This window comes from Moschus berezovskii, chromosome 19 (genome assembly GCF_049115385.1).
Source record: "Moschus berezovskii isolate FMDL1 chromosome 19, NW_MosBer_1.0, whole genome shotgun sequence".
Taxonomy (NCBI): Eukaryota; Metazoa; Chordata; class Mammalia; order Artiodactyla; family Moschidae; genus Moschus; species Moschus berezovskii.
This window is the reverse complement of record NC_142478.1, coordinates 7,389,684-7,409,267: the sequence shown is the minus strand read 5'-3', so window position 1 is coordinate 7,409,267 and position 19,584 is coordinate 7,389,684. Positions and strand designations below refer to the sequence as shown.

General features: G+C 40.9%; 1 protein-coding gene across 16 annotated transcripts in view; it reads left to right on the top strand.

Annotated features, from left to right (window-relative positions):
• Positions 1-19,584, top strand: part of LOC129535523 (uncharacterized) — an 89,822-nt gene that overhangs the window by 51,916 nt on the left and 18,322 nt on the right. For 15 of the 16 annotated variants that reach the window (XM_088827950.1, XM_088827935.1, XM_088827936.1 and 12 more), the window contains 2 exons: positions 17,302-17,410; positions 18,561-18,779. In XM_088827950.1, the coding sequence (XP_088684076.1) occupies positions 17,302-17,410; positions 18,561-18,779 (328 nt within the window). The remainder of the gene's footprint in view (positions 1-17,301; positions 17,411-18,560; positions 18,780-19,584) is intronic. The other variant, XM_088827938.1, reaches the window with a different exon arrangement.

The following is a 19,584-nucleotide window of genomic DNA, read 5'->3' as shown; positions in this document are numbered from 1 at the left end:
TTTATCAGTTGCTTCATTTGCTATTATTTTCTCCCATTCTGAAGGCTGTCTTTTCACCTTGCTTATAGTTTCGTTTGCTGTGCAGAAGCTTTTGATTTTAATTAGGTCCCATTTGTTGATTTTTGCTTTTATTTCCAATATTCTGGGAGGTGGGTCTTGGAGGATCCTGCTGTGATTTATGTCAGAGAGTGTTTTGCCTACGTTCTCCTCTAGGAGTTTTATAGTTTCTGGTCTTATATTTAGTTCTCTAATGCATTTTGAGTTTATTTTTGTGTATGGTGTTAGGAAGTGTTCTAGTTTCATTCTTTTACAAGTGGCTGTCCAGTTTTCCCAGCACCACTTGTTAAAGAAACTGTCTTTTCTCCATTTTATATTCTTGCCGCCTTTGTCAAAGATAAGGTGTCCATAGGTGCGTGGATTTATCTCTGGGCTTTCTATTTTGTTCCATTGATCTATATTTCTGTCTTTATGCCAGTACCATACTGTCTTGATGATTGTGGCTTTGTAGTAGAGCCTGAAGTCCGGCAGGTTAATTCCCCCAGTTCCATTTTTCTTCCTCAAGATTGCTTTGGCTATTCGAGGTTTTTTGTATCTCCATACAAATTGTGAGATTATTTGTTCTAGTTCTGTGAAAAATATCGTTGGTAGCTTGATAGGGATTGCATTGAATGTATAAATTACTTTGGGTAGTATACTCATTTTTACAATATTTATTCTTCCAATCCACGAACACGGTATATTTCTCCATCTATTAGTGTCCTCTTTGATTACTTTCACTAGTGTTTTACAGTTTTCTACGTACAAGTCTTGTTTCCTTAGGTAGATATATTCCTAAGTATTTAATTCGTTTCGTTGCAACAGTGAATGGAATAGTTTCCTTAATTGCTCTTTATATTTTCTCATTATTAGTGTATAGGAATGCAAGTGATTCTGTGTGTTGATTTTATATCCTGCAACTTTACTGTATTCATTGATGAGCTCTAGTAGTTTTCTGGTAGAGTCTTTAGGGTTTTCTGTGTAGAGGATCATGTCATCAGCGAACAGTGAAAGTTTTACTTCTTCTTTTCCAATTTGTATTCCTTTTATGTCTTTTTCTGCTCTGATTGCTGTAGCCAAAACTTCCAGAACTATGTTGAATAGTAGTGGTGAGAGTGGGCACCCTTGTCTTGTTGCTGACTTTACAGGAAATGCTTTCAGTTTTTCACCGTTGAGGATAATGTTTGCTGTGGGTTTGTCATATATGGCTTTTATTATGTTGATATATGTCCCTTCTATTCCCACTTTCTGGAGGGTTTTTATCATAAATGGATGTTGAATTTTGTCGAAGGCTTTCTCTGCATCTATTGAGATAATCATATGATTTTTATTTTTCAGTTTGTTAATGTGGTGTATTACGTTGATTGATTTGTGGACATTGAAGAATCCTTGCATTCCTGGGATCAAGCCCACTTGGTCATGATGTATGATCTTCTTAATGTGTTGTTGGATTCTGATTGCTAGAATGTTGTTAAGGATTTTTGCATCTATGTTCATCAGTGATATTGGCCTGTAGTTTTCTTTTATGGTGGGATCTTTACCAGGTTTTGGGATTAAAGTGATGGTGGCCTCATAGAATGAGTTTGGAAGTTTCCTTTCCTCAGCAATTTTCTGGAAGAGTTTGAGTAGAATAGGTGTTAGCTCTTCTCTGAATTTTTGGTAGAATTCAGCTGTGAAGCCGTCTGGACCTGGGCTTTTGTTTGCTGGAAGATTTCTGATTACAGCCTCTAGTTCTGTGCTTGTGATGGGTCTATTTAGATTTTCTCTTTCTTCCTGGTTCAGTTTTGGAAAGTTGTACTTTTCTAGGAATTTGTCCATTTCTTCCAGGTTATTCATTTTTTTGCCATATAATTGCTGATAGTATTCTCTAATAATCCTTTGTATTTCTGTGTTGTCGGTTGTGATCTGTCCATTTTCATTTCTAATTTTATTGATTTGGTTCTTCTCCCTTTGTTTCTTGATGAGTCTGGCTAGTGGTTTGTCCATTTTATTTACCTTCTCAAAGAACCAGCTTTTGGCTTTGTTGATTTTTGCTATGGTCTCTTTTGTTTCTTTTGCATTTATCTCTGCCCTAACTTTTACGATTTCTTTCCTTCTACTAACCCTGGGGTTCTTCATTTCTTCCTTTTCTAGTTTCTTTAGATATAGAGTTAGGTTATTTAGTTGACTTTTTTCTTGTTTCTTGAAGTGTGCCTGTATTGCTATGAACTTCCCCCTTAGCACTGCTTTTACAGTGTCCCAGAGGTTTTGGGTTGTTGTGTTTTCATTTTCATTCATTTCTATGCATATTTTGATTTCTTCTATGATTTGTTCATTATTCAGCAGCGTGTTGTTCAGCCTCCATATGTTGGCATTTTTAATGGTTTTTCTCCCATAATTGAGATCTAATCTTACTGCACTGTGGTCAGAAAAGATGCTTCCAATGATTTCAGTTTTTTTTTTTTCTTTGCTTACATAGTCAAAGCCAGTTAACTTGCTGCTTTATAAGTTAACTTCTTACTTAATGTCTAATTCTCTTTTTGGAGATTCCCCTATAATGTTATTTCATTTTCTATTGAGGGATAGAGAAGGAAAAAAGGATATGTTGTCCTGTAGGTCTCCTCTTAATAGATATGAACTGTATCGGTAGGCAAAGTTCTTATCTCATAGTTCAGTTGGTAAAGAATCCGCCTGCAGTGCAGGAGACCCCAGTTTGATTCCTGGGCCAGGAACATCCACTGGAGAAGGGATAGGCTACACACTCCATTATTCTTGGGCTTCACTTGTGACTCAGCTGGTAAAGAATCCACCCGCAATGCGGGAGACCTGGGTTTGATCCCTGGGTTGGGAAGATCCCCTGGAGAAGGGAAAGGCTACCCACTCTGGTATTGTGGCTTGGAGAATTCCATGGACTGCATAGTCCATGGGGTCGTAAAGAGTCGGACATGACTGAGTGACTTTCACTTCGCTTACCAGTAGGCAAGACTCCTTGGAAGCAATAATTCAGTCAACCAGTACACCCTACTTTACCTCCGTAAAGAAGTTCAACATCATTAAGCTTCTTTTTGTACCTGCTCTTATGAAAGAAAAAATATATCATGAGAGTTTCTTACATATTTAATATTTTAGAATAAAAATCACTTCTATGATCCCTTTTACTATGAGTGAAAACAGTATTTCAATAGCATCTTTTGACTTTTAAATAAATTACACTCAAGATCTGTTAGGCATATATTTACCGACATTTTGGCACACTTTTATTTTCCTGAGCAATAAAAGAGAAATTTTATCCATATTTAATGTCAAATTCATGTTTCTGTTTTCAAATAGATAAAAGTTCATGGAGATAGTAAGTGTGTATAATGTATTAAATATTGCTTAGCATTATGTAGACTAGTAAAGAGATTATATAAAAAACTACCTCATAACTAGAGTTTTCTAGTTTTAAAAGCATGTTTTACTAATATACATCTTCTTTTATACATACTTGATGTCTAAAATTATATTAAGTCACATTGTAAATAAACTATCCTTCAATTTTAAAAATTGATAACAATAAAATAAATCATATAATGGCTTTTATTTAATGCATATTACACTTTTAAAAGTTTAAAGTATTATAAAAAATTATATGTGTATATATATATATATATATATATATATGATATGAACGTGTTAGTTGCTCAGTTGTGTCCGACTCCACGACCCCATGGACTGTAGCCTGCCAGGCTCCTCTGTCCATGGAATTCTCCAGGCCAGAACACTGGAGTGGGTAGGCATTCCCTCCTCCAGGGGCTCTTCCCGACCTGGCGATCGAATCTGGGTCTTCTGAATTTCAGGCAGATTCTCTACCATCTGAGCCAAAAGTTAAGATGATGGCGCATTAAGTTGCCGTTACTTGGCTGGCCAGTTGGTGTCACTGTGGCCCAGGCAGTGAGAGTGTAAATGCTTCTGTTCTTTCTGTGTCTTACTGCCGCTGTTTCCTTTTTCATTTCATTTCCCTTCTTAGTCTCCTATTGTGAAAGGCCCTGGTGGACTTTACCTCAACATTCACATTGAAATAGAGGATATAATAGGAGAATTTGCCCTGGAAATTCCCTGGTAGCAGCTTAACACTTGTTAATGTTTCGAGGTTTGTTACTTGTCTTAGAGGGCAACAGCTATGTGAAGAGAGAATAGGATGATAATCTTCGTATTACTGCAGTTTTTTGCAGCAAAACTATTTTTGCTTCTAAATAAAAAGCAATTGGTATTTTTAAAAGAGTAAAGTTTAATCTCTAAAGAATGTAAATTACTCTTTTACTTATAAGCTACATGTTATTTATAATTTATTCTGTTATATTGTTGTTGTTCAGTCACCCAGTCGTGTCCGACTCTTTGCGACCCCATGGACTGCAGCACGCCAGGCCTCCCTCTCCCTCACCATCTCCTGAAGTTTGCCCAAGTTCATGTCCATTGCATTGCTGATGCCATCCAGCCATCTCATCCTCTGACACCCTCTTCTCCTTCTACCCTCTATCTTTCCCAGCATTAGTTACTTTTCCAGTGAGTCAGCTGTTTGTATCAGATGACCAAAATACTGGATTTTCAGCATTAGTCCTATAGTGCTGATCAAAATATTAGGTTAGAAATGTGCAATTTGTACCATGAGTTTAAAGAAGCAAAGATTAGCTCCTTGTGAGTTAAATTGAAACTTCTTGTGAATTAAGTTATATTTGGCAGATTTAGAAAAATTACCTTAGCTGAAATAAAACTTTTCCTCTGGTAGGCCCCCAACTAAAATTCCTAATTTAGCTTTTTCCACCTATGGACCTTGTCTTTAGGAAAACGTACATATATACAAAACTGCCAAATCTTGTGTTCAATTTCAAGGAGTTTAGGATCACTTGAATTCTGCCTGTAGATCCTTGGGTTCCCTATGTCTTAACTATTCCTGGTCTACAAGTTTTGAGGTAAATCACATAATGTTAATTCAATAGAAGTACCTCGAAGATCCCTGAATCTCACTACTTTAGTTTACAGCTGAGGAAAAGGAGCCCTGAGGTTATGATGGAATTGCCTACATTGACTGGCTCTACCAAAAACTTGTGTGATTGGCTATAAGTACAGTGTCGCCAGGAATGTCGTTCATTACCTTACCTCCAGGGCCTGGCAGCAGTGCTGCCCGTAATTGATAATCAGGCTTTCATCAGATGTTTGGTGGATGAATGAACAAATATTCGAATGAGAACTAGAAACACAGTTTCAGGAGTTCCGTGGAGCAACAGGAAGAATACACTTTAGACGACACATCCTGTGTCCTCAATTTTCCAGCATGCGTCGTGGTCGATGTTGCTGCTGCTGGAAATTTTATTGTTTTGAAAGTTTCTGTTGTTATTTTTCTTTTACTCTTTTTTGCTGTTGTTTTGTTCAATTGTTTCTCCATTCCCCTGTACTTATCAGTTTGGATAATATATGTTAGCAGTCTAAAGACTTGAGAAAGAATAGAAGAATAGGAATTATAAGAGCCTGTTTTGAACATATTTCCTCCAATCACCTTAATAATGTAACTGTCCATTTATGTGTCTGCTTTTCCCAAGAGCTTGCAGTTACATTTAGGACAGAGATAGTATATGCACTCTGTACAGCTTATGGATCACAGTAATTTTTCAATAAAAGATTGAGTTTTTGTTTGACTTAAATTTAACATATTTTCTACCTCAGTCATCCTACCCTGGAGTTTGAATAGCATGTGATGAATGTTTCTGCATTACCTGAAAAATTTAGTAGCTCAGTAACATTTGATGAGAGCTTTTCCTGAAGGCCAGTTTTTACCAGATATATATCTTGGACACTTTTAAAGGGATGGCAAATGTTTTTCAAGGATTGCTTAATCCTTGCAAACATAGATTCATTTTAATATTTGCTTTTTAAAGTATAGAATATATTCTTAGTACTGTTACCACAAATTAATTTTAAAATGTGTTTATTATATATACATCTATTAAATAAGTCTGGATTCGTATTCCTGTTTGGGAAATAGAAAATTGTGAATAAACATAATTTTTAATGAAAGGCTGCAGCCCTGTGTATCTTAATTATAATTTTTAGATTGTGCCTTTATAAACAAATGCTATCATGGACAACTTTCACTATCTAGGAGAAATTGTTATTTTGAGTGAATTCGGAATTTTCTTGATGCAAATTGGTACATGATTTCATTCTTATCAAATTTCAGTACTACTTAGAATCGAGACCATAGTCTGGATGCAGTGGTTGGGGTGGGACCAAGAGAATAGACAGTAAAGTGTCAGAAGATAGTGATGCTTTAAATTCTTGTTAAAAGTTTGTTGAGAGACTGAAAGGGAAGCGGGCAGGGAGAGAGAAGTGAGGCTGAGATTGTGTGTGCATATGGATGTGTGTGTGTGTGTGTTGCTGAGATGGGGAAAGCAGGCGAGCCGGGAGATTTGCTGTCTGGATCATGTGGAATGACAGATATGGGAGGAGACTGTGGTCATCAAATAAGTTGTTAGGTTTAAAATTCCAAAAGCGTTGCTTCCTGAGCAATGACAAGGTTCAAAGAGTGGCCCTGGGAGTCCCAGTTGCTAAGTAGAACTGGGCGTGAAAGATGAAAGGCAGTGTAGCTGAGATGTAAGTATAGGTTGGGTGTATTGTATTAGTTGAGTATATTTTTTTATCTGCCATTACACTTTTTTGGCCCCTTGTCTAACCACATATCACCAAATCTGAATCAAACTACCTCCCTTAGGCTTCCTACAAGCATACTGAGGGGGAAAAATTATACATCTTTACAGACTGTTATTACTACAGGCCATCATTCTACATCAGTGTAGGTAGACGGGCTCATGCAGTAGACTTTATTTCAAGTATTTCACAATTTATATTTTTTATAAAAACGCAACATACCACGTGATATATGTGCCATTAGAGGAATGTTTTTGATGAGCTATGAAAACTCAGCTTAGATGCCTTACATTATTGCTTTGGAAGGATTGCAGACTGAACATAGGCTCATCCCCTGAAAGTGTGCCCCATGTAGCGTGCTAAACGTTGGAAACACCCAGGATAATAGTAGGAGTTGTGGACAGGACAGAAAGCCTGGGTGTGTCGGCGCCCTGGATTGGCTGAGGAGAAGGTAAGTGGCGGAGTGGAGTCGTCTGGGCGTCCGCAGGGCGGCGAGGGGTGGCAGCGAGCGGCACAAGCACAGAAGGCAGGTCCCTGCGGCAGAGTCCTCAGGACGCAGATAGAGCAGCTCCTGCAGCAGAGCCGGCCGGGTTACTTGTTTGAAATTCGGACTCCTGGGCTCCACACTCCAACTTAACAAGAATTACAGCAGGCAGCTAAGAACTACGTTTTAAGTAGTTTTCTCAGATGATTCTTACCCAAGCTAAAGTTTGAGAACTGGCAGTTTACAGTGGAGAGCTGAGAAAATGCTGGCCCTCCCTCTGCCCGCTTGATAAACAGAATGTTGGGGAATAGTCCGCTCTGACCCAGTGTAATTGTCAGAGAGGACACCGTGAGGAGGCTGAGGATGTCGCAGTATGCTTCAGCCAAATTGGGAATGTGGAAGTCTGGTGAACAGCACCTTTGCTTCTGGCAGATGCTCCTTATAAGTAGCTAACGATTAAAACAACAAAAGGGGATTTAAAATTGCCAGAGTTCATAGAATATTTAGCACAACATTTTCAAGCTGTTTCTTTTGAAATTATATAAATGCTATGGAAGGTTTTATCCATTTTGAAGAATGAGATAAGGTGTGTAAATTGAGAAAATTAAATGAAGTATTAGTATTGTATATCTGCTCAATGATATTAATGCCAAAAAGGAATAAGATAGATGGTCTTAGGGAGCTTGCTGTCTTCAGGAAGAGAGAATACAGGCAGATAATGTTGCTGCCGTGTGAGAGGTGATGTTCTTAGCCTGGTGTAGCATGGTGTGAGAGAAAGGGTGTGGACAACTAGGGAATAGCTCGCCAAGCCAAATCTAGAGGATGAACGAACCAGACGAAGAAGGATAAAGGAGTCCCATCAGTAGGAGAGCACTGAATTGAACATTCACCATTGTTGGAGTGGGGGATATTGGGGCAGAGGTGTGAGAAATGCACCTGAGGAGGTAAGTAGGGATAAGGTTCTGGGAAACCTCAGAACCACGTGGAGGTTCTGACTTTACCTAAAAGTGGAGGACTTCAGACTTGACCCAAAATGATGTAAAATCTTGAAGGGCCTCATGGCATTTGCATTGTAGAAAGTTGTTTCTGCCTACTGTTCAGGGAATCCGTTTCAAGGCTGACGAGACTAGAGACAAGGGAGATGTTTCAGTTAGGTCACCACGGAAAGAAGGGAAGTGAGACTTTGGATTTTGCTCTCAGTAGAGAAACTAGAGCCTGTAAAGGACCCCAGGCCATTTTTAAAGGTGCAGATAGGAGGAAAACCGGGAAAGTGCAGCGTGAGGAAACTAGGGCGAAGAGTCTGTAGTTTATAGAGTGCTCGGAGAATCCGTACAGATGGTTGGTGCTTACAGTGCATGCCTAGCAAATGCCTCCCTCTTAAGCTTTTGCCTCCTCTCTCTCTGAGTAAAAAGGGAATTCTCATGAATAAATCTCTAGTTCTGCTTCATTGTAGTGTTGTGCATCTTATTAATTGCTGAACATTTGGTTTTTAATTGTTAATTTTGCACTAACTTTAGTTCAAAAGTAGATTTTTATGCTAAATTATAAGGTTACATTTTTAACCTCAGACTTATTCTTACCTCTGTTAAAATGTGCAAATGGAAGCGAGTCATTTTGGTTGAAAATGAGCCAGCCCTTCACAGCTTTATGGAAGCTGTAACTACAAGTATTAACTTATGTCCTTTGAAAAGAAACTATGCGTGAAACTTTTTTTGACAAAAGCACTATATTTTAATTGTTTGAAGATTTATTTTTAAAAACTATTAAATACTCCAGTATTATAGTATTATCCTAGCAGCTTGAATAGAAAGTTAAGTTCACGTTTATACTGTTTTATTGTACAGTTGTTAAGCACAACTTTGTACAGTCTTAAACCTTGAGTTGAATGTCAGCAATATGAAAATAGCAGAGAAGGGATTTTACATTGTTGGTTGCAGATAGGCTCATTGTCTCCCAAATGTATTCTGGAAACTGTGGAAGGAAATGCAGCAGCAGCTATTTTAAAAGTTACTAAGGTAGTCACAGCCTCACCACTGAGACATGTTAAACATTTAAGAGTTATGTAAAAACACATTTTAAAGTTCTTGTGAACTATGAGGCTAAATTATATCACTTACAGAATATGTGTTTTACAGAGAGCATTCAGCAGGCTCGTGAAATACTGGGTGTTTTCTCACAAGTCATGCATTCCTCTCTCGTAGAGCATATCATTTTGTGTTGGAGCAGCTTAACAGTCAGACAGCTATCAGAATGATAGTTCTGTTCATACTCTGAATGGACCTATTCCTACCACTTTGGTTAGGCTCCTTCTGTTAGTAACAATTTAAGCAAAGGAGCTGTAGTGCTTTTCAGATGTTACAGCTGTTTTACGTAAAGGACAGGAGGCTTTTTTTCTGGAAGAACTTTTTGTTGAGTAAAGGACCCTTGGGGAGACTTTGGGAGAGGTTTGAGTGAAATGTAATATCCTCAGACAGCCAGAAGTTGTTTCTTCCAGAAACCACGCATGGCAAAATGGAAGCATCCCTTAACTTCTTGAAAACTTAGCGGGTGAGAGGTATATGTCAAATTTACTATTGAACCTGTTACTGTCTCCTGTCTTTCCAACTACTGCTGCTGTATCTCTTTTTTGGGAATTTGCACACTATTTTGTGACAGGACAGATGATTCAAATGAGCAGAGCTCTTTCAGTTAAGTTCTGAGAATACAGTAAACAGAGGTCTCTTGGACCTCTCTTCCCCTTTGTATGTTTTTTCCGGTTTTTTACCCTCGTATTTTGAGAGATGTCTTCAGTGCATTTTTACTTATGGAGAGCTGAAAAGCTGTCAAGACAAGGAGCAAAGCAATATCTAGGGAAACCACCCTATAAATAATTGACCTTAATAACCAGATTCATAAATTTAAGAAATATCTTGGTGCTTTGACATTATTTATTTTGTAAGTGAGATGGCTGGATGGCGTCACTGACTCGATGGACATGAGTTTGAGTGAACTCCGGGAGTTGGTGATGGACAGGGAGGCGTGGCGTGCTATTATTCATGGGGTCGCAAAGAGTCAGTCACAACTGAGCGACTGAACTGAATTGAACTGAAGTGATGATTATCTGGTTTTTATATGTGGTTTTAATGTAAATACAAATAAAAGGATCACTGATATTTAAAACTAGAAACCATTAATTTAGTATATTCAGTTCAGTTCAGTCGCTCAGTCGTGTCCGACTCTTTGCGACCCCATGAGCCACAGCACAGGCCTCCCTGTCCATCACCAACTCCCGGAGTTCACTTAAACTCATGTCCATCGAGTCGGTGATGCCATCCAGCCATCTGATTCTCTGTCGTCCCCGTCTCCTCCTACCCCCAATCCCTCCCAGCATCAGAGTCTTTTCCAGTGAGTCAACTCGTCGCATGAGGTGGCCAAAGTATTGGAGTTTCAGCTTTAGCATCAGTCCTTGCAATATTAATATATTACAAAATAAGCTGGGAAGGTAAAGATGATTTATTCAGCAAAATGAACAGACTCAGAGATTTGGTTTTAAAATAGGAAGTAAGTAACAGTGAGGGTAAAGAGTGCTTTTAATTCAAAGTGCTCCCCCAAAACACTACACCGATGGCAAAGATGTCCTGAGACGAGAGATTTTAAGTGACCCTAGAATATAAGTGGAACAGAATGGCAGTTGTCGTTTCTTTTGTGCCAGCAGGAAATTACGAGTGGAGAATATATTTGCATTAGTATGTTTAAACTTGAGCAGATTCTGAAATAGTGAGTTTTAAAAGATATTTCTTAACTAAATTGTTTAAAGAAAACATGCTAGGTAAAATAAATTCTGAGTCTCTAATAAATTGCTTGTAGCTATTTACACTTATGATACATTAATTAATATTGTTTTTTTGTTATGCTTAGTCCTATTTTTGTGTGACCTTTTTCCCATTTGTAAAATAGTAGTGATAATACTACTAAATGAGGATATTTTAGGCAGTTCTTCCATTTATAGTTCCAAATGCATTAATTTTAGTTGCTGCTGCTGCTAAGTCGCATCAGTTGTGTCCGACTCTGTGTGACCCCATAGACGGCAGCCCACCAGGCTCCCCCGTCCCTGGGATTCTCCAGGCAAGAACACTGGAGTGGGTTGCCATTTCCTTCTCCAAAGCATAAAAGTGAAAGTGGAGTCGCTCAGTCGTGTGCGACTCTTAGCGACCCCATGGACTGCAGCCTACCAGACTCCCCCACCCATGGGATTTTCCAGGCAAGAGTACTGGAGTGGGTTGCCATTGCCTTCTTCTAATTTTGGTTGCTGTGGTTTAATTAAATATTGCCTGTCCCCAACACCACAGCTCAGATTGCTGTCACCACATTGTATTAGGTGTAATTGTATAAAGTACACGGAGAAGGCAATGGCATCCCACTCCAGTGTTCTTGCCTGGAGAATCCCAGGGATGGGGGAGCCTGATGGGCTGCCTTCTGTGGGGTCGCACAGAGTCGGACACAACTGAAGCGACTTAGCAGCAGCAGCAGTGTAAAGTACAAACTTAGCCTATAAATACCAACGCGTATCATGATTATTGTGTAATCATATCACTTTCAAAGTCTTTCGGTAATGGTCACTGTATTTGCGGTTCATTTCATACACAGATAGCCAATCATGTGGCTGTGTTATCTGTCACCTTGTATCTTGCTCATAAACCCATGTGATATTTTATAGAAGTGGATAAGCAAAAGGGGATGGGTGAACGAAGATAGAAGTGCAGCAAATAAATAAAAAATGGTAACAGTGGAAGGAGTGAAATTCAAATCAGAACTAACAAGTTGTAGAGGAAATAGCTGACCCATAGGTCTGTTGGCACTGCTACACTGTTTGAGGAGCTCTAGATTTGAGCCAGAGGAACTTAGTGAAAGCTCACTTAACAACATAAGCAAGGAAAGAATTTTTAAAGTTTTGAGATGAATTTTTGAAGTTCATGGAATGATTGGTTTTTCCCGTTAACCACTTTGCATGGTTTCAACCTGCTTGTTTATTTTTACCATCTTGATCTTGCCCTGTCATGCAGAGTGAGGACCAACTGTATGTAAAGTGCTTGGAACAGTCCCTGGCACATAGTAAGTTCTCAAGAAATGTTCGCGATTGTGATTATTAGTGATAGCACTGATTAGTTATAAAGGTGACTCTAACAGAGGAGTGCAGTGGCTAACTTCGGCTGAGTGCCCAAGCATAAGAACTGGGTATCTTGCCCATATCGCCTTGTGTGTTTATCTTCGTGACTGCCGCTGGATCTCAGTCTCTGGGCGTGGGCTTTCTCTGGCTGCAGTGAGCGGGGCTCCTCTCTCCAGTTACAGCACATGGGGCCTGTCACGGCGGCAGCCTCTCCTCGCGCTCTGGGGAAGCGTGCGCTCTCAGGCAGGCAGGCCAAGGCTCCCTGTGGCCCATGAGATCGTCCTAAAAACTACAGAACATCGTGGGAGGAAGTTAAAAAAAGATCTAAGTAAATGGAAGGGTGTCTCACGTTCATGGATCAGATGGGAATCTCCCCAAATTGATCAGATTAAGCACAATCTCTATCAGAATCACAACTGGCTTTTTTCTTTTTGTAGAAATTGACAAACTTATCAGATGTAAACACAAAGGATGCAGAATGCCCAGAGAATTGAAAAAGAGGAACAGAGTTGTAGGACTCATTACTTCTGATTTCAAAACTTACTACCACAAAGCTACAGTAATTGGAACAGTATGGTATTGACTTAAGGATGACATACAGATCAGTGGAACAGAATTGAGAGTAGAGAAATAGACCCTACATTTATGGTCAGTGGAGTTTCAGCAAGGGTGCGAAGACAGTTTTCAGTGTGGCAAGAATCCATGTATGCTAAGTCACTTCAGTTGTGTCTGACTCTTTGTGACCCTATGGACTGTAGTTCTTCAGGCTCCTCTGTCCATGAGATTCTCCAGGCAAGATCAGTAGAGTGGGTTTGCCATACCTCCTCCAGGGGATCTTCCTGACCCAGGGATTGAACCTGCATCTCTTAATCTCCTGAATTAGCAGGTGGGTTCCTTACCACTAGCGGCACCTGGGAAGCCCGTGGAAAGAATAGTCTTCAACACATGGTTCTGGGACAACTGGATATCCACATGGGAAAAAGGAATTTGAAGGCAGACCTCACACCATAGCCCTCACCATAGTTAGAAATTAACTGAAATGGATCTGTGACTTAAATGTAAGAGCTAAAGCTATAGAACTCTTAGAAGAAAAACTTGGTGGTGAATCTTTATAACCTTGGATTAGGCACTTTAGTTTCTTAAGTATGATGCCAAAATCATAAGCAACAAAAGAATGAATAGGTAAATCAGACTTTATCAAAATTTAAAACTTTTGTGCTTCAAAGAACACCATGAAGAAAGTGAACAGCCAAGAAAGTGGGGAAAAAATATAAGTCCTATGACCGATCAGTGATTTTTATCTGTATCAGTCAAATGATCGATGCCCCAGTTAAAAACGGGGCAGTAGATTTGACTAGACATTTCTCCAGGGGAGATATTCAAATGCAAATAAGCACGTGTAAAGATGCTCAGCATTATTAGTCATCAGGGAAATGTAAATCATCACTTCAGTAAGATACTACTTCACACCTGCCTGGTTGACTGTAATCAAAAAGACAGATCATAACAAGTATTGATGAAAATGTGGAGAAATTAGAACCTTCTTACATTGCTTTTGGGAATGTGAAATGGTCCAACCCTTTCAGAAGACAGTTGTGACAGTTCCTTGAAAAGTTAAACGTAGAGTTACTATCTGACCTAGCCAGGAATATAGAATAATGTCCAAAACTGGCTTGAAACTGAGCATTCAAAAAATGAAGATCATGGCATCCAGTCCCATCACTTCCTGGCAAATAGATGGGGAAACAGTGGAAACAGTGACAGACTTTATTTTCTTGGGCTCCAGAATCACTGCAGATGGTGACTGTAGCCATGAAATTAAAAGACACTTGCTCCTTGGAAGAAAAGCTATGACCAACCTAGACAGCCTATTAAAAAGCAGAGATGTCACGTTGCCCACGTATGGTGAAAGCTATGGTTTTTCTAGTAGTCATGTATGGATGTGAGAGTTGGACTGTAAAGAAGACTGAGCACTGAAGAATTGATGCTTTCAAATTGTGGTGCTGGAGAAGACTCTTGAGAGTCCCTTGGACAGCAAGTACATCAAACCACTCATTCCTAGAGAAATCAGCCTCGAATATTGTTTGGAAGAACTGATGCTGCAGCTGTAATACTTTGGCCACCTGATGCGAAGAACTGACTCATTGGAAAAGACCCTGATGCTGGGGAAGATTGAAGGCAGGAGAAGGGGCCAGTAGAGGATGAGATGGTGGGATGGCATCACCGACTCGATGGACGTGAGTTTGAGCAAGCTCCGGGAGTTGGTGATGGACAGGGAGGCCTGGTGTGCTGCGGTCCACGGGGTCTCAGAGGATTGGCCGTGACTGAACGACAGTGACAACCAGAGTAAGCAGGACCCAGAAAGCGCACTAGTGTTGGTGAGGGGCTGGGAGGGTGGAGACGGGGAGTGAGCTCTGACGGGCACCGTTCCTGTTTGGGGTGATGAAGGTGATTGGATAATGGTGATGTCTGCACAGCCTGTCGATATCCAAACCCACAGAATCCCGCACTTCACAAGGGCAGACTCTGTAACAGTGGCGTGACTTCACGGTGCAGTGGACACCGTGTGCCTGTCACTCAGTCAGTGAGTAGAGCGTCCTTGTGACCTTCTACACCAGCGCTCTTTCCCCACGCGAGCAACATGGCTCAGTCCCCCATTCTAGTCAGAATTCTGCACACGTTTTACCTCTTCAGATAGACCTTCCCTGAATATCCCATCTAAAATAGCACCCTTTGCTGGTCACTCTGTATCCCTCTTACCCTGCCTTAAAAAGTTAAACTTACTACTTATTACAGTTTATGCTTGAACAATGGGTTGGGTGTCCACCCTACCTACAGTCAGATTTTTGTATAACTTTTCCTTTGGTTCTCTGTATCCACAGTTCAGCCTCTGAAGAGTCAACCACCTTGGATCTTGTAGTACTGCAGTACAAGCATATTTATTGAGAAAAAATATGCATATAAGGGAACACAGTTCAAACCTGTGTTTTTCAAGGGTCGCCTGTATTTTTATGGTACTGCATCGTACCTGAGACGCATTTGTTTACTATCAGTCTCCCCTTCCATTCCGCCTCAGATGGCTCTGATGGACAGAGGTGGTCTGTTTCCTGCCGCGCTCCATGTGTAGTGTCTAGAGCCGTGGCTGTCGTGAACTTGGTGCTCATTAGATCTTGACTGAATGAATAAATAAATCCTCTGTATTTCAGAGTGCAAGAAGTACTTTGTCTTTTCTTACTCGGTTCTCCTGGACTTAGCCCCTATTCTGAATTCCTCTGATACTGTCTTTACTTTGGCATTATATTATATTTATATTAATGTGTGTATATCTTGTCTCTCCCTTACGTTATCTTTCTCTTTGCCCAGCAAGTCTCACGTAGTAAGAATAAGCAGATACTCAAATTTTCAAGTGAGCTTATTGCTGTGGCAACTCTGTTGGTTTGTTTGGGGTGTGCGGGGTCTTCGCTGCTGCGCAGGCTTTTGTCCAGTTGTGGTGCGTGGACCTCTCATTGCGGTGGCTTCTCTGGCTGTGCTTCTCTGGGGCCTGCGGACTTCAGCAGCTGTGGCTCCCAGGCTTTAGCGCACGGGCTCAGTAGTTGTGGCACATGGGCTTAGTTGCTCTGCAGCATTGTGGGATCTTCCCAAATCAGCCATCAAACCTGTGTCTTCTGTGTTGGCAGGTGGATTCCTTACGTTGAGCCACCGGAGAAGCCTGCAACTGCTTAATCTATATGATGTTGTCATAAGTCCCTTGTTTATTTAACAAATTCATTTATTTATTTGTCCAACAAATATTTATTGAATATGTTAGTGATAATCACTATGAGAAAAATAAAACTGGATAATCAGAAAAGAAGTTCCTCTGTGAAGGTTGCTGCAGTTTCAGATTATAGCTGTACATTATATGTGGTGGAATAGGGCCTTAAGGAAGAATTTCAAAGACATCTCTTAGTGTATCACTAACTTACCATGTTGCTGCTGCTGCTGCTGCTAAGTCACTTCAGTCGTGTCCGACTCTGTGTGACCCCATAGACGGAAGCCCACCAGGCTCCCCCGTCCCTGGGATTCTCCAGGCAAGAACACTGGAGTGGGTTGCCATTTCCTTCTCCAATGTGTGAAAGTGAAAAGTGAAAGTGAAGTCTCTCAGTCGTGTCCGACCCTTAGCGACCCCATGGACTGCAGCCTACCAGGCTCCTCCATCCATGGGATTTTCTAGGCAATAGTACTGGAGTGGCTTGCCATTGCCTTCTCCGAACTTACCATGTTACGAAGAATCAATAGGGTCCAGTCATAGACTGATCATGAAAATTGGGTAATTCCTCATATCCAAGCCAGAGGCAAGAAAGAACTTTTAGTTGGAAATCTGTGTTTCAAGTCTTTCTCTTTTCTCTTACTGTAAGACTGAATGTCAAATATTGTATTTATTACACTTATAAGCTAAATTGCAGTTAGGCTGGCAAATATCAGTAGTTGAAGTCACAAGAAATTTTCCCTCACACTGATTGAAGCCCTGTTTACCTAACTAACCTGCAAATCAAAGGGAAACTTAATATTGCAAGTGAATGATTTATTTATGTTAAACATCACTGAAGGCTCATCAGGATGATATTCAACGTTAGTGAGGTTTTTAATATTAGACGTGACTTTTTGGTCATCTTAATTCTGTCCTTAAAATGATTTTCCTTATGTATCAGAAGATTTGGAATTTGAAATTGAATTTTAATGTCTGTCTGATGCTTAAGTCTAAACTAAGGAAACCGTTTTAAATTTGGTGTACACCGTGTCTCTTAGTAGCAAGCCTTGCTTAGTTTGCTGCAGATAGACATCGTCTTGGACCGCATGGCAGCGTGAGGGACTACTACATGGTAGTGAGAAAAACAGTTCACCGTGTGATTGAAAGGAAACAGTTACGCTGAACTGCTCTGTGACGCGAGATGTTTCACAAGGTTTTCTCTTTTGTTCAAATGTTGCTAAGGATTTGAAGCGTTCATTACCAGCTGGACTTGGTCTCTCAGAAACGCAGATCACAACTCATGGCTTTGACAGTACCAAAGAGGGGGTTATTGAAGCAGGAGCATTTCAAGGTAAGGAACCCATTATTTTTAAAGATGAGCAGGGTAGAAGATGGGAGAAGGTCACCAAATGCTACCTTTATTAGAGTTGAGAACTTTAATTTCACGGTAAAATACTGATTAAAACATAATCCTTTTTCTCTCCAATTTACCTTGGGAATTGTTTTAATAATTGTCTTTGTATAAACAGGTCAGTGTGCATAATTTCACTGATTACTACTTGAAAGTTGGTTTTCAAATACTAAAATAAAAACTCAAAAATTATATCAGGAATGCAGATTTAAATTATTTTAGTGGTAACCACACAATTTCTGTCAATATTGATTTGTATAAGTATATATTTCTTATTATAAAGCAATTAGAAAATGAAACTTTTATTTTTCTTTCTATATATATGCTGTGTCGGAGGTCTCCCAAGAGCACCCTCCAATAAAGTAATTTTCAAAGAGGACTAACAGGACTCAGTATATAGTCATAATTCAGACTGTGATTACAGCAAAAGTATACCGAGCACAGTCGGCAAAGGCAAAGGACGCCTGAGGTAAAGGTTGGGGAAAACTAAGCATCACCTTGCAAGGGTCCTTTCCCAGTGCAGTCATAAAGGACATGCTTAATTCTCCCAGCAGAGCTGTGACAACAAGTGTGAAATGTCACTAACCAAGGAAGATAAATTAGTGCCCGGGTTTTTATTGGAGATTGTTCACATAGGCACCCTCTGCCTATCATGTGCCAGATTCCAGACTCCCAGAAGGAAAGCATAAACCACGTTGTTTGTATAAACAGTTTAGGCATAGTGAGCAAGTCTTAAAATTCCGGGAATGGCGAGAATCACTCCAAAATTAAAGTTCTCAGATGCCAGTTGAGAGCCACTCTTTTCTAAACTGGTCTTTTCAAAGGTAAATAGTTAGACCTAGTATATTAGCTCTTTTCTGCATACATCCCATGTATATGTTCTTTTTCTTTTTTAATATAAAGAAAGATACTTCCTTTTTAAATACCCTGGTCTATAATAACCTTTTTAGGTATTTTTTCATTTTTACACAAGTGAAAGAAAGTAAAATCATGTGGATATAAAAATGGGTTGTTTTCTTGACAGAGCTCTAGTTAAAGTAGCAATAGTTGGATGTTCAATGAAGTATTTTAATTTTAATGCTGCATTAAGTTCAATTCAGTTGCTCAGTTGTGTCCGACTCTGCGACCCCGTGGACTGCAGCATGCCAGGCCTCCCTGTTGTTCACAGACTCCTGGAGCTTGCTCCGACTCAGATCCATCGAGTCGGTGATGCCATCCAACCATCTCATCCTCTGTTGTCCACTTCTCCTCCTGCCTTCAGTCTTTCCCAGCATCAGCCTGCCAGTCCTTTACCCGTGGGACTCCTCAGGTGAGAATCCTGGAGCGGGCTGCCCTTTCTTCCTCCAGGGGACCTTCCTGACCCCGGGATCGAGCCCACATCTCCTGCGTCTCCTGCACTGCAGGCAGGTTCTTCAGCGTTAGCACCGCCGGGAAGGGAAGCCCCGTCTGTCAGGATCACCCACCTTTTAGACAAGGTCTAGTTTCCGCAACAACCAACAAAACTCAAATGGGATTTTTATTGTTTAAAAGGAGTTGGGGGGCGGGAAGCGACTGCGCAGGAACAAAACTAGATTCCTTCCCACCCCCCAGCCACAGTAGGGGAAATGCCCATCGGCCCCTTCCCCAACCATCCAGCATGCCCTTGTCCCAGATGTGGGCCCAGGAGCCCTATCCCACTAACAGTCCCTCCCTGCTCCACCCCACCCCCCATTCCTCAGGCCAAGTCTGACTGCAGATCTCAGAGGAGAGTTTCAGCAACAGGAGTCTCTGCCCAGGGAGCCCTGGGATCCAGGGCTGGGAAGCCAGGGAGTCCTGCCATCCAGGCCATGCCTCCTGGGCTCAGCTCCCATTCCCGGTAGCACTGAAGGCACGGAAGTGTGTGGGGCAGGCGCCCCCGTAACTCCTGGGTCCCAGGGCCCCAGCCTTCTGAGATCCCGCGCTCCTGACGCCAGGTCTTCCCCATCTGCCCAGCCTCCGTCTCCCTTTCCTGCCACACCCTATCAAGCCTTGGCGGGCAGGAGGGCCGGATCCAGGCAGGGCCCCTCAGTTGTGCTGGAAGCGTCCATCTTTGCCTTGGGTATTTGTGCCATAGGGCAGGCGGGGCATCCGAATAA